This window comes from Oncorhynchus nerka, linkage group LG15 (genome assembly GCF_034236695.1).
Source record: "Oncorhynchus nerka isolate Pitt River linkage group LG15, Oner_Uvic_2.0, whole genome shotgun sequence".
Classification (NCBI taxonomy): domain Eukaryota; kingdom Metazoa; phylum Chordata; class Actinopteri; order Salmoniformes; family Salmonidae; genus Oncorhynchus; species Oncorhynchus nerka.
Genome location: NC_088410.1, coordinates 103,735,885 through 103,751,223, shown reverse-complemented (window position 1 = coordinate 103,751,223; position 15,339 = coordinate 103,735,885). Strand labels below are relative to the sequence as shown.

The 15,339-nt window shown below is 42.5% G+C and overlaps 1 protein-coding gene across 8 annotated transcripts in view; it reads right to left on the bottom strand.

The window, feature by feature from the left end:
* Positions 1 to 15,339, bottom strand: part of stab1 (stabilin 1) — a 284,951-nt gene that overhangs the window by 234,393 nt on the left and 35,219 nt on the right. For all 8 annotated transcript variants that reach the window (XM_065002109.1, XM_065002108.1, XM_065002102.1 and 5 more), the window contains exons 6-7: positions 10,935 to 11,045; positions 7,591 to 7,781 (exon numbers count right to left, since the gene is read on the bottom strand). In XM_065002109.1, coding sequence (XP_064858181.1) covers positions 7,591 to 7,781; positions 10,935 to 11,045 — 302 coding nt within the window. The remainder of the gene's footprint in view (positions 1 to 7,590; positions 7,782 to 10,934; positions 11,046 to 15,339) is intronic.

Below are 15,339 nucleotides of genomic sequence, written 5' to 3'. Positions count from 1 at the left end.
GCTGGTATAGATACAGACTGACCCTGCTGGTATAGATACAGACTGACCCTGCTGGTACAGACAGACTGACCATGCTGGTATAGATACAGACTAACCCTGCTGGTATAGACAGACTAACCCTGGTGGTACAGACAGACTAACCCTGCTGGTATAGACAGACTAACCCTGCTGGTATAGATACAGACTAACCCTGCTGGTATAGATACAGACTAACCCTGCTGGTACAGATACAGACTAACCCTGCTGGTACAGACAGACTGACCCTGCTGGTATAGATACAGACTGACCCTGCTGGTATAGATACAGATTAACCCTGCTGGTATAGATACAGACTAACCCTGCTGGTATAGATACAGACTAACCCTGCTGGTACAGATACAGACTAACCCTGCTGGTACAGACAGACTGACCCTGCTGGTATAGATACAGACTAACCCTGCTGGTACAGATACAGACTAACCCTGCTGGTACAGACAGACTGACCCTGCTGGTATAGATACAGACTAACCCTGCTGATACAGATACAGACTAACCCTGCTGGTGTAGATACAGACTGACCCTGCTGGTATAGATACAGACTGACCCTGCTGGTATAGATACAGACTAACCCTGCTGGTATAGATACAGACTGACCCTGCTGGTATAGATACAGACTAACCCTGCTGGTACAGATACAGACTAACCCTGCTGGTATAGATACAGACTAACCCTGCTGGTATACATACAGACTAACCCTGCTGGTATAGATACAGACTAACCCTGCTGGTATAGATACAGACTAACCCTGCTGGTATAGATACAGACTGACCCTGCTGGTATAGATACAGACTGACCCTGCTGGTACAGACAGACTGACCATGCTGGTATAGATACAGACTAACCCTGCTGGTATAGACAGACTAACCCTGGTGGTACAGACAGACTAACCCTGCTGGTATAGACAGACTAACCCTGCTGGTATAGATACAGACTAACCCTGCTGGTATAGATATAGACTAACCCTGCTGGTGTAGATACAGACTGACCCTGCTGGTATAGATACAGACTGACCCTGCTGGTATAGATACAGACTAACCCTGCTGGTATAGATACAGACTGACCCTGCTGGTATAGATACAGACTAACCCTGCTGGTATAGATACAGACTAACCCTGCTGGTACAGATTCAGACTAACCCTGCTGGTACAGACAGACTGACCCTGCTGGTATAGATACAGACTGACCCTGCTGGTATAGATACAGATTAACCCTGCTGGTATAGATACAGACTAACCCTGCTGGTATAGATACAGACTAACCCTGCTGGTACAGATACAGACTAACCCTGCTGGTACAGACAGACTGACCCTGCTGGTATAGATACAGACTAACCCTGCTGGTATAGATACAGACTAACCCTGCTGGTACAGATACAGACTAACCCTGCTGGTACAGACAGACTGACCCTGCTGGTATAGATACAGACTAACCCTGCTGGTACAGATACAGACTAACCCTGCTGGTACAGACAGACTGACCCTGCTGGTATAGATACAGACTAACCCTGCTGGTATAGATACAGACTAACCCTGCTGGTATAGATACAGACTAACCCTGCTGGTGTAGATACAGACTGACCCTGCTGGTATAGATACAGACTGACCCTGCTGGTATAGATACAGACTAACCCTGCTGGTATAGATACAGACTGACCCTGCTGGTATAGATACAGACTAACCCTGCTGGTATAGATACAGACTGACCCTGCTGGTATAGATACAGACCAACCCTGCTGGTATAGATACAGACTAACCCTGCTGGTATAGATACAGACTAACCCTGCTGGTACAGATACAGACTAACCCTGCTGGTACAGACAGACTGACCCTGCTGGTATAGATACAGACTAACCCTGCTGGTATAGATACAGACTAACCCTGCTGGTATAGATACAGACTAACCCTGCTGGTATAGATACATACTGACCCTGCTGGTATAGATACAGCCTGACCCTGCTGGTATAGATACAGACTAACCCTGCTGGTATAGACAGACTAACCCTGCTGGTACAGACAGACTGACCCTGCTGGTATAGATACAGACTAACCCTGCTGGTATACATACAGACTAACCCTGCTGGTATAGATACAGACTAACCCTGCTGGTATAGATACAGACTAACCCTGCTGGTATAGATACAGACTGACCCTGCTGGTACAGACAGACTGACCCTGGTGGTACAGACAGACTAACCCTGCTGGTATAGACAGACTAACCCTGGTGGTACAGACAGACTAACCCTGCTGGTATAGACAGACTAACCCTGCTGGTATAGATACAGACTAACCCTGCTGGTATAGGCAGACTAACCCTGCTGGTATAGATACAGACTAACCCTGCTGGTATAGATACAGACTGACCCTGCTGGTATAGCTACAGACTGACCCTGCTGGTATAGATACAGATTAACCCTGCTGGTATAGATACAGACTAACCATGCTGGTATAGACAGACTAACCCTGCTGGTATAGAAACAGACTGACCCTGCTGGAAGAGATACAGTTTAACCCTGCTGGTATAGACACAGACTAAACCTGCTGGTATAGACACAGACTAACCCTGCTGGAATAGACACGGTTTAACCCTGCTGGTATAGACAGACTAACCCTGCTGGTATAGACAGACTAACCCTGCTGGTACAGACAGACTAACCCTGCTGGTATAGACAGACTAACCCTGCTGGTATATACAGATTAACCCTGCTGGTACAGACAGACTAACCCTGCTGGTATAGACAGACTAACCCTGCTGGTATAGACACAGACTAACCCTGCTGGTATAGACAGACTAACCCTGCTGGTATACAAACAGACCAACCCTGCTGGTATAGACAGACTAACCCTGCTGGTATAGACACAGACTAAACCTGCTGGTATAGATACAGACTAACCCTGCTGGTATAGACAGACTAACCCTGCTGGTATAGATACAGACTAACCCTGCTGGTATAGACAGACTAACCCTGCTGGTACAGACAGACTAACCCTGCTGGAATAGACACAGACTAACCCTGCTGGTATAGACAGACTAACCCTGCTGGTATAGATACAGACTAACCCTGCTGGTATAGATACAGACTAACCCTGCTGGTATAGATACAGACTAACCCTGCTGGTATAGATACAGACTGACCCTGCTGGTATAGATACAGACTGACCCTGCTGGTACAGACAGACTGACCATGCTGGTATAGATACAGACTAACCCTGCTGGTATAGACAGACTAACCCTGGTGGTACAGACAGACTAACCCTGCTGGTATAGACAGACTAACCCTGCTGGTATAGATACAGACTAACCCTGCTGGTATAGATACAGACTAACCCTGCTGGTACAGATTCAGACTAACCCTGCTGGTACAGACAGACTGACCCTGCTGGTATAGATACAGACTGACCCTGCTGGTATAGATACAGATTAACCCTGCTGGTATAGATACAGACTAACCCTGCTGGTATAGATACAGACTAACCCTGCTGGTACAGATACAGACTAACCCTGCTGGTACAGACAGACTGACCCTGCTGGTATAGATACAGACTAACCCTGCTGGTATAGATACAGACTAACCCTGCTGGTACAGATACAGACTAACCCTGCTGGTACAGACAGACTGACCCTGCTGGTATAGATACAGACTAACCCTGCTGGTACAGATACAGACTAACCCTGCTGGTACAGACAGACTGACCCTGCTGGTATAGATACAGACTAACCCTGCTGGTATAGATACAGACTAACCCTGCTGGTATAGATACAGACTAACCCTGCTGGTGTAGATACAGACTGACCCTGCTGGTATAGATACAGACTGACCCTGCTGGTATAGATACAGACTAACCCTGCTGGTATAGATACAGACTGACCCTGCTGGTATAGATACAGACTAACCCTGCTGGTATAGATACAGACTGACCCTGCTGGTATAGATACAGACCAACCCTGCTGGTATAGATACAGACTAACCCTGCTGGTATAGATACAGACTAACCCTGCTGGTACAGACAGACTGACCCTGCTGGTATAGATACAGACTAACCCTGCTGGTACAGATACAGACTAACCCTGCTGGTACAGACAGACTGACCCTGCTGGTATAGATACAGACTAACCCTGCTGGTATAGATACAGACTAACCCTGCTGGTATAGATACAGACTAACCCTGCTGGTGTAGATACAGACTGACCCTGCTGGTATAGATACAGACTGACCCTGCTGGTATAGATACAGACTAACCCTGCTGGTATAGATACAGACTGACCCTGCTGGTATAGATACAGACTAACCCTGCTGGTATAGATACAGACTGACCCTGCTGGTATAGATACAGACCAACCCTGCTGGTATAGATACAGACTAACCCTGCTGGTATAGATACAGACTAACCCTGCTGGTACAGATACAGACTAACCCTGCTGGTACAGACAGACTGACCCTGCTGGTATAGATACAGACTAACCCTGCTGGTATAGATACAGACTAACCCTGCTGGTATAGATACAGACTAACCCTGCTGGTATAGATACATACTGACCCTGCTGGTATAGATACAGCCTGACCCTGCTGGTATAGATACAGACTAACCCTGCTGGTATAGACAGACTAACCCTGCTGGTACAGACAGACTAACCCTGGTGGTACAGACAGACTAACCCTGCTGGTATAGACAGACTAACCCTGCTGGTATAGATACAGACTAACCCTGCTGGTATAGGCAGACTAACCCTGCTGGTATAGATACAGACTAACCCTGCTGGTATAGATACAGACTGACCCTGCTGGTATAGCTACAGACTGACCCTGCTGGTATAGATACAGATTAACCCTGCTGGTATAGATACAGACTAACCATGCTGGTATAGACAGACTAACCCTGCTGGTATAGAAACAGACTGACCCTGCTGGAAGAGATACAGTTTTACCCTGCTGGTATAGACACAGACTAAACCTGCTGGAAGAGACACAGTTTAACCCTGCTGGTATAGACACAGACTAAACCTGCTGGTATAGACACAGACTAACCCTGCTGGAATAGACACGGTTTAACCCTGCTGGTATAGACAGACTAACCCTGCTGGTATAGACAGACTAACCCTGCTGGTACAGACAGACTAACCCTGCTGGTATAGACAGACTAACCCTGCTGGTATATACAGATTAACCCTGCTGGTACAGACAGACTAACCCTGCTGGTATAGACAGACTAACCCTGCTGGTATAGACACAGACTAACCCTGCTGGTATAGACAGACTAACCCTGCTGGTATACAAACAGACCAACCCTGCTGGTATAGACAGACTAACCCTGCTGGTATAGACACAGACTAAACCTGCTGGTATAGATACAGACTAACCCTGCTGGTATAGACAGACTAACCCTGCTGGTATAGATACAGACTAACCCTGCTGGTATAGACAGACTAACCCTGCTGGTACAGACAGACTAACCCTGCTGGAATAGACACAGACTAACCCTGCTGGTATAGACAGACTAACCCTGCTGGTATAGATACAGACTAACCCTGCTGGTATAGACAGATTAACCCTGCTGGTACAGACAGACTAACCCTGCTGGTACAGACAGACTACCCCTGCTGGTATAGAAACAGACCAACCCTGCTGGTATAGACAGACTAACCCTGCTGGTATAGACACAGACTAAACCTGCTGGTATAGAAACAGACTAACCCTGCTGGTATAGAAACAGACTAACCCTGCTGGTATAGACAGACTAACCCTGCTGGTATAGACACAGACTAAACCTGCTGGTATAGACAGACTAACCCTGCTGGTATAGACACAGACTAACCCTGCTGGTATAGACAGACTAACCCTGCTGGTATAGAAACATACCAACCCTGCTGGTATAGACAGACTAACCCTGCTGGTATAGACACAGACTAAACCTGCTGGTATAGATACAGACTAACCCTGCTGGTATAGACAGACTAACCCTGCTGGTATAGATACAGACTAACCCTGCTGGTATAGACAGACTAACCCTGCTGGTATAGACAGACTAACCCTGCTGGTATAGATACAGACTAACCCTGCTGGTATAGACAGACTAACCCTGCTGGTATAGATACAGACTAACCCTGCTGGTATAGATACAGACTAACCCTGCTGGTATAGACAGACTAACCCTGCTGGTATAGATACAGACTAACCCTGCTGGTATAGACAGACTAACCCTGCTGGTATAGACAGACTAACCCTGCTGGTATAGACAGACTAACCCTGCTGGTATAGACAGACTAAACCTGCTGGTATAAAAACAGACTGACCCTGCTGGTATAGACACAGACTAACCCTGCTGGTATAGACACAGACTAACCCTGCTGGTATAGACAGACTAACCCTGCTGGTATAGACACAGTTTTACCCTGCTGGTATAGACACAGACTAAACCTGCTGGAATAGACACAGTTTTACCCTGCTGGTATAGACACAGACTAAACCTGCTGGTATAGACACAGACTAACCCTGCTGGAATAGACACAGTTTTACCCTGCTGGTATAGACACAGACTAAACCTGCTGGAATAGACACAGTTTAACCCTGCTGGTATAGACACAGACTAAACCTGCTGGTATAGACACAGACTAACCCTGCTGGAATAGACACAATTTTACCCTGCTGGTATAGACACAGACTAACCCTGCTGGTATAGACAGACTAACCCTGCTGGTATAGACACAGTTTTACCCTGCTGGTATAGACACAGACTAACCCTGCTGGTATAGACAGACTAACCCTGCTGGTATAGACACAGACTAACCCTGCTGGTATAGACACAGTTTTACCCTGCTGATATAGACACAGACTAAACCTGCTGGTATAGACACAGTTTTACCCTGCTGGTATAGACACAGACTAAACCTGCTGGTATAGACACAGTTTTACCCTGCTGGTATAGACAGACTAACCCTGCTGGTATAGACACAGTTTTACCCTGCTGGTATAGACACAGACTAAACCTGCTGGTATAGACACAGTTTTACCCTGCTGGTATAGACAGACTAACCCTGCTGGTATAGACACAGACTAAACCTGCTGGTATAGACACAGTTTTACCCTGCTGGTATAGACACAGACTAAACCTGCTGGTATAGACACAGTTTTACCCTGCTGGTATAGACACAGACTAAACCTGCTGGTATAGACACAGTTTTACCCTGCTGGTATAGACACAGACTAAACCTGCTGGTATAGATACAGACTAACCCTGCTGGTATAGACAGACTAACCCTGCTGGTATAGACACAGACTAACCCTGCTGGTATAGACACAGTTTTACCCTGCTGGTATAGACACAGACTAACCCTGCTGGAATAGACACAGACTAAACCTGCTGGTAGAGACACAGTTTTACCCTGCTGGTATAGACACAGACTAACCCTGCTGGAATAGACACAGACTAAACCTGCTGGTAGAGACACAGACTAAACCTGCTGGTATAGACACAGACTAACCCTGCTGGAATAGACACAGTTTAACCCTGCTGGAATATACACAGTTTAACCCTGCTGGTATAGACAGAGACTCACCTTGCCAGGGCTATTATAGACACAGACAGTGGAATTGCGAGGACAGCCTCCGTTGTCCTCGTCACATGGGTTGATTTGAACACACATCCGACCATCCCCCTTGTAACCTGCCTTACACTGGCACTGGAACAGCCGCCCCCCCAGCCAAGAACAGTCCGCATTCACATCACATTGTTTAGCAGAACAAAAACCTGGGAAATAATATAAACATGTAATTATGGAACGGAATAGAAGAGAGTAAATCAGAGGGGATCACAGCAGAATAGAATAAAACAGAATAGAACAGGATTTAATAGAACATAATAGAACAGAACACAAGTGAATAGAACAGATTGAAACAGAATAGAATAGAACAGAATACAAGTGAATAGAACAGATTGAAACAGAATAGAATAGAACAGAATACAAGTGAATAGAACAGATTGAAACAGAATACAATAGAACAGAATACAAGTGAATAGAACAGATTGAAACAGAATACAATAGAACAGGACAGAGCAGAATAGAACAGCATTTAATAGAACATAATAGAACAGAACAGAACAGAACAGTGCAGAATAAACTGAATAAAACAGAATAGAACAGGATAGAACAAGATAGAACAGAATAGAACACGATAGAACAGGATAGAACAGGATAGAACATAATAGAACAGAATATATTACAACAGAACAGAATAGAACAGAATACAACAGGATAGAACATAATAGAACAGAATATATTACAACAGAACAGAATAGAACAGGATAGAACAGAATGTATTATAACAGAACAGAATTGAACAGAATAGAACAGGATAGAACAGAATAGGACAGGATAGAACAGAATAGGACAGAATATATTATAACAAAACAGAATAGAACAGAATAGAACATGATAGAACAGAATAGTACAGAATGGAACAGGATATATTATAACAGAACAGAATATAACAGAATATATTATAATATAACAGAATAGAACAGAATATATTATAACAGAACAGAATAGAACAGAATATATTATAATAGAACAGAATAGAACAGAATATATTATAACAGAACAGAATAGAATAGAACAGAATAGAACAGAATAGTACAGAATAGAACAGAATATATTATAACAGAACCGAATAGAACAGAATATATTATAATAGAACAGAATATATTATAACAGAACATATTATAACCGAACTTAATATATTATAACAGAACAGAATAGAACAGAATATATTATAACAGAACAGAATAGAACAGAATATATTATAACAGAACAGAATAGAACAGAATATATTATAACAGAACAGAATAGAACAGAATATATTATAACAAAACAGAATAGAACAGAATAGAACAGAATAGAACAGAATAGAACAGAATAGTACAGAATGGAACAGAATATATTATAACAGAACAGAATAGAACATGATAGAACAGAATGTATTATAACAGAACAGAATAGAACAGAATATATTATAACAGAACAGAATAGAACAGAATATATTATAATATAACAGAATGGAACAGAATATATTATAACAGAACAGAATAGAACAGAATAGAAGAGAATATATTATAACAGAACAGAATAGAACAGAATAGAAGAGAATATATTATAACAAAACGGAATAGAACAGAATATATTATAACAGAACAGAATAGAACAGAATAGAACAGAATGGAACAGAATATATTATAACAGAACAGAATAGAATAGAACAGAATAGAACAGAATAGTACAGAATGGAACAGAATATATTATAACAGAACAGAATAGAACTGAATATATTATAATAGAACAGAATATATTATAACAGAACATATTATAACCGAACTTAATATATTATAACAGAACAGAATAGAACAGAATATATTATAACAGAACAGAATAGAACAGAATATATTATAACAGAACAGAATAGAACAAAATAGAACAGAATATATTATAACAGAACAGAATAGAACAGAATATATTATAACAGAACAGAATAGAACAGAATAGAACAGAATAGAACAGGATAGAACAGAATAGAACAGAATAGAACAGGATAGAACAGGATAGAACAGAATATATTATAACAGAACAGAATAGAACAGAATATATTATAACAGAATAGAACAGAATATATTATAACAGAATAGAACAGAATAGAACAGGATAGAACAGAATAGAACAGAATAGAACAGGATAGAACACAATAGAACACGATAGAATAGGTTAGAACAGAATAGAACAGAATAGAACAGAATAGAACAGGATAGAACAGACTAGAACAGAATAAAACAGGATAGAACAGAATAGAGCAGAATAGAACATGATAGAACAGGATAGAACAGAATAGAACAGAATAGAACAGGATAGAACAGAATAGAACATGATAGAGCAGAATAGAACAGAATAGAACAGAATAGAACAGAATAGAACAGGATAGAACAGAATAGAACAGAATAGAACAGAATAGAACAGGATAGAACAGAATAGAACAGAATAGAACAGGATAGAACAGAATAGAACAGAATAGAACAGAATAGAACAGGATAGAACAGAATAGAACAGAATAGAACAGGATAGAACAGAATAGAACAGGATAGAACACAATATAACACGATAGAACAGAATAGAACAGAATAGAACAGAATAGAACAGGATAGAACAGACTAGAACAGAATAAAACAGGATAGAACAGAATAGAGCAGAATAGAACATGATAGAACAGGATAGAACAGACTAGAACAGAATAAAACAGGATAGAACAGAATAGAGCAGAATAGAACATGATAGAACAGGATAGAACAGAATAGAACAGAATAGAACAGAATAGAACAGGATAGAACAGAATAGAACAGGATAGAACAGAATAGAACAGAATAGAACAGGATAGAACAGAATAGAACAGAATAGAACAGAATAGAACAGGATAGAACACGATAGAACACGATAGAACAGAATAGAACAGAATAGAACAGAATAGAACAGGATAGAACAGAATAGAGCAGAATAGAACAGAATAGAGCAGGATAGAACAGAATAGAACAGAATAGAACAGAATAGAACAGAATAGAACAGGATAGAACAGAATAGAACAGAATAGAACAGAATAGAACAGGATAGAACAGGATAGAACAGGATAGAACATGATAGAACAGAATAGAACAGAATAGAACAGAATAGAACAGGATAGAACAGAATAGAACAGAATAGAACATGATAGAACAGGATAGAACAGAATAGAGCAGAATGGAATCAAATAGAAAAGAGCAGAATGGAATGGAACAGAGCAGAATATAATATAAATGAGCAGCATATGAATTTTGGGAAAGTTAGCAGAATTTTGTCACCCTAGCGATATCTATGAACTCTGTCACCTGAGCAACGGTCTCCAGTCTTGTGAAACCCAGGAAGACATTGACACACGGAGTTCTCTGCCACTCCTTTACAGTGGGAGTAGGCACTGCAGTTCTTACAGGCAGCAGAGACTGGAGGAAACACAATACACATCATCAGTAGACACCAACCTACAGTACTGAAGTACCTTTCACTAAATGAGATCACTAAATGGGATCACTAAATGAGATCACTAAATGGGATCACTAAATGAGATCACTAAATGGGATCACTAAATGAGATCACTAAATGAGATCACTAAATGGGATCACTAAATGAGATCAGTAAATGGGATCACTAAATGAGATCACTAAATGGGATCACTAAATGGGATCACTAAATGGGATCACTAAATGAGATCACTAAATGACATCACTAAATGAGATCACTAAATGACATCACTAAATGAGATCACTAAATGGGATCACTAAATGAGATCACTAAATGGGATCACTAAATGGGATCACTAAATGGGATCACTAAATGAGATCACTAAATGGGATCACTAAATGAGATCACTAAATGAGATCACTAAATGACATCACTAAATGAGACCACTAAATGAGACCACTAAATGAGACCACTAAATGAGACCACTAAATGAGACCACTAAATGAGACCACTAAATGAGACCACTAAATGAGACCACTAAATGAGACCACTAAATGAGAACACTAAATGAGATGACTAAATGAGACCACTAAATGAGATCACTAAATGAGAACAAGATAACAATTATCAATCAATTAATATTATTTTTTGAAAGCGTGTCTGGTCCAGAACACGGTGAAAACTGGGTTTCCTTTAAAAAAGCATGTATTGCACATGTGAAATGTTCCAAAAGATGTATGTAATCACATCTAAAGTCAATGTGATAAACGTGACAACATGTAACGCAACATGAAACTACATATGTGATAAAAGTGACAACATGTAACACAACATGTAACACAACATGAAACTACATATGTGATAAAAGTGACAACATGTAACACAACATGAAACTACATATGTGATAAACGTGACAACATGTAACACAACATGAAACTACATATGTGATAAACGTGACAACATGTAAAACAACATGTAACACAACATGAAACTACATGCGTGATAAACGTGACAACATGTAACACAACATGAAACTACATATGTGATAAACGTGACAACATGTAACACAACATGAAACTACATATGTGATAAACGTGACAACATGTAACACAACATGTAACACAACATGAAACTACATATGTGATAAACGTGACAATATGTAACACAACATGAAACTACATATGTGATAAACGTGACAACATGTAAAACAACATGAAACTACATATGTGATAAACGTGACAACATGTAACACAACATGAAACTACATATGTGATAAACGTGACAACATGTAACACAACATGAAACTACATGAAACTACATATGTGATAAACGTGACAACATGTAACACAACATGAAACTACATGAAACTACATATGTGATAAACGTGACAACATGTAAAACAACATGTAACTACATGAAACTACATATGTGATAAACGTGACAACATGTAACACAACATGAAACTACATATGGGTGCAACCCAAGATGGCGTAGCAGTCGGACGTGTGTTTTGTCTTGTCCCGTCCTGTATAGTGTAAATATAGTTTTTCCTCGTTTTTTTTCTGTATATATTTCGTACATATTTTAATCTCACTTTCCAACTACAGGCTGAATATACTCTCCTGCAACCCGCATCACCCAATGTGGTACGGATCTGCTTTTTCTATACTTTAGAACCGGAACCCTCATCAGAAGCTAGCCAGCTAACTAGCTACTAGCTAGTAGCTAGCCACTGCTAGCGGTCTTCAAAGCTAACTAGGACACCAGCGCGACATCAACCCAAAGCATATCAGACTGCTTTTTCTCTACCACATCTCCGGATTCCTACCGCAAGCTCTGAACCCTTACACCGGATCATCGCAACTAGCTAGCTGCAATCCGAGTGACTACTCCTGGCTAACGTCTCTGTCAAAGAGCAAGCACCAGTTAGCCTTGAGCTAGCCTCGAGCTAAGCCCATCTCCCGACTAGCCGAAGAGGTCCAACAATACCTATTTTGCCAATTGGCCTGGACCCTCTACTGCCGACACGGAGCCCCGCCGATCCATCACGACTGGTCCGCCGACATAATCGTCCGAGGGGGTTTCAACAGGCTTTTCCGCTGCGACATCGCGAAAGATCCATCTGCTGGCCAAGGCCCGCAAGCTTTCTGAATCGCTGTGTCTCCAGCTCACCTAGCGTACTAGAGCACCTGTAGCATACTCCTGGGCTACAATTACCCGGGCCCACGACCGGTCTGTCGATGTCACCGCATGGTAGAGGAATAAACAGACTCACCCCATCGCGACGTCCCCCAAAGGTTAACTCTCTAGCCCTCGCTATCTCCCTGCTTGCTAATTCGGCCTGCTAACGGCTAGCTTGTCAAGCTCCGGTCCGCTAACTGCTACCTTGTCTAGCTCGGGCCTACGAACTGTTAGCTTGTTAGCACAGGCCTGCTAACCGTCTGAACCACCGCATCGCAATCACTCTCTGACCCCATTTACTATCTATCTCTTTTTGAATTTTAATTTGTTTATACCTTCCGGAAACCTGCCTCACCCAATGTGATACGGAATCGCTATTACTTTTACTCTTATTTTTATGACACACTCAAGAACCTCCAGACGCTAACCAGCTAACTAGCTACAAGCTATTTAGTCATTGTTAGTTTTTTAAAAACCTGGATAACACTCGCCAGCCCAGCTTCCCTGCCCATCCACCGCTGCGCCCTGGACACTGATCTCTTGGCTACATAGCTGACGCACGCTGGACTGTCCATTAATCACGGTACTCCTTTCTGCTTGTTTGTTTTACCTGTCGGCCCCGTTGCCTAGTCAACGCCATTTTACCTGCTGTTTGTTGTGCTAGCGGATTAGCCTCGCCTACTGTTTTTAGCTAGCTTTCCAAATTCAACACCTGTGATTACTGTATGCCTCGCTGTATGTCTCTCTCAGATGTCAATATGCCTTGTATACTGTTGTTCAGGTTAGTTATCATTGTTTTAGTTCACAATGGAGCCCCTAGACCCACTCCGCATACCCCTGTTACCTCCTTTGTCCCACCTCCCACACATGCGGTGACCTCACCCATTACAACCAGCATGTCCAGAGATACAACCTCTCTCATCATCACCCAGTGCCTGGGCCTACCTCCGCTGTACCCGCACCCCACCATACCCCTGTCTGCGCATTATGCCCTGAATATATTCTACCATGCCCAGAAACCTGCTCCTCTTATCCTCTGCCCCCAACGCTCTAGGCGACCAGTTTTGATAGCCTTTAGCCGCACCCTCATACTACTCCTTCTCTGTTCCGCGTGTGATGTGGAGGTAAAGCCAGGCCCTGCATGTCCCCAGGTACCCTCATTTGTTGACTTCTGTGATCGAAAAAGCCTTGGTTTTATGCATGTCAACATCAGAAGCCTCCTCCCTAAGTTTGTTTTACTCACTGCTTTAGCACACTCTGCTAACCCTGATGTCCTTGCCGTGTCTGAATCCTGGCTCAGGAAGGCCACCAAAAATTCAGAGATTTCCATACCCAACTATAACATCTTCCGTCAAGATAGAACTGCCAAAGGGGGCGGAGTTGCAGTCTACTGCAGAGATAGCCTGCAAAGTAAGGTCATACTTTCCAGGTCCATACCCAAACAGTTCGAACTACTAATTTTGAAAATTACTCTCTCCAGAAATAAGTCTCTCACTGTTGCCGCCTGCTACCGACCACCCTCAGCTCCCAGCTGTGCCCTGGACACCATTTGTGAATTGATCGCCCCCCATCTAGCTTCAGAGTTTGTTCTGTTAGGTGACCTAAACTGGGATATGCTTAACACCCCGGCAGTCCTACAATGTAAGCTAGATGCCCTCAATCTCACTCAAATCATCAAGGAACCCACCAGGTACAACCCTAACTCTGTAAACAAGGGCACCCTCATAGACGTCATCCTGACCAACTGGCCCTCCAAATACACCTCCGCTGTCTTCAACCAGGATCTCAGCGATCACTGCCTCATTGCCTGTATCCGCCACGGAGCCGCAGTCAAACGACCACCCCTTATCACTGTCAAACGCTCCCTAAAACACTTCTGTGAGCAGGCCTTTCTAATCGACCTGGCCCGGGTATCCTGGAACGACATTGACCTCATTCCGTCAGTTGAGGATGCCTGGTCATTCTTTAAAAGTAACTTCCTCACCATTTTAGATAAGCATGCTCCGTTCAAAAAATGCAGAACCAAGAACAGATACAGCCCTTGGTTCACTCCAGACCTGACTGCCCTCGACCAGCACAAAAACATCCTGTGGC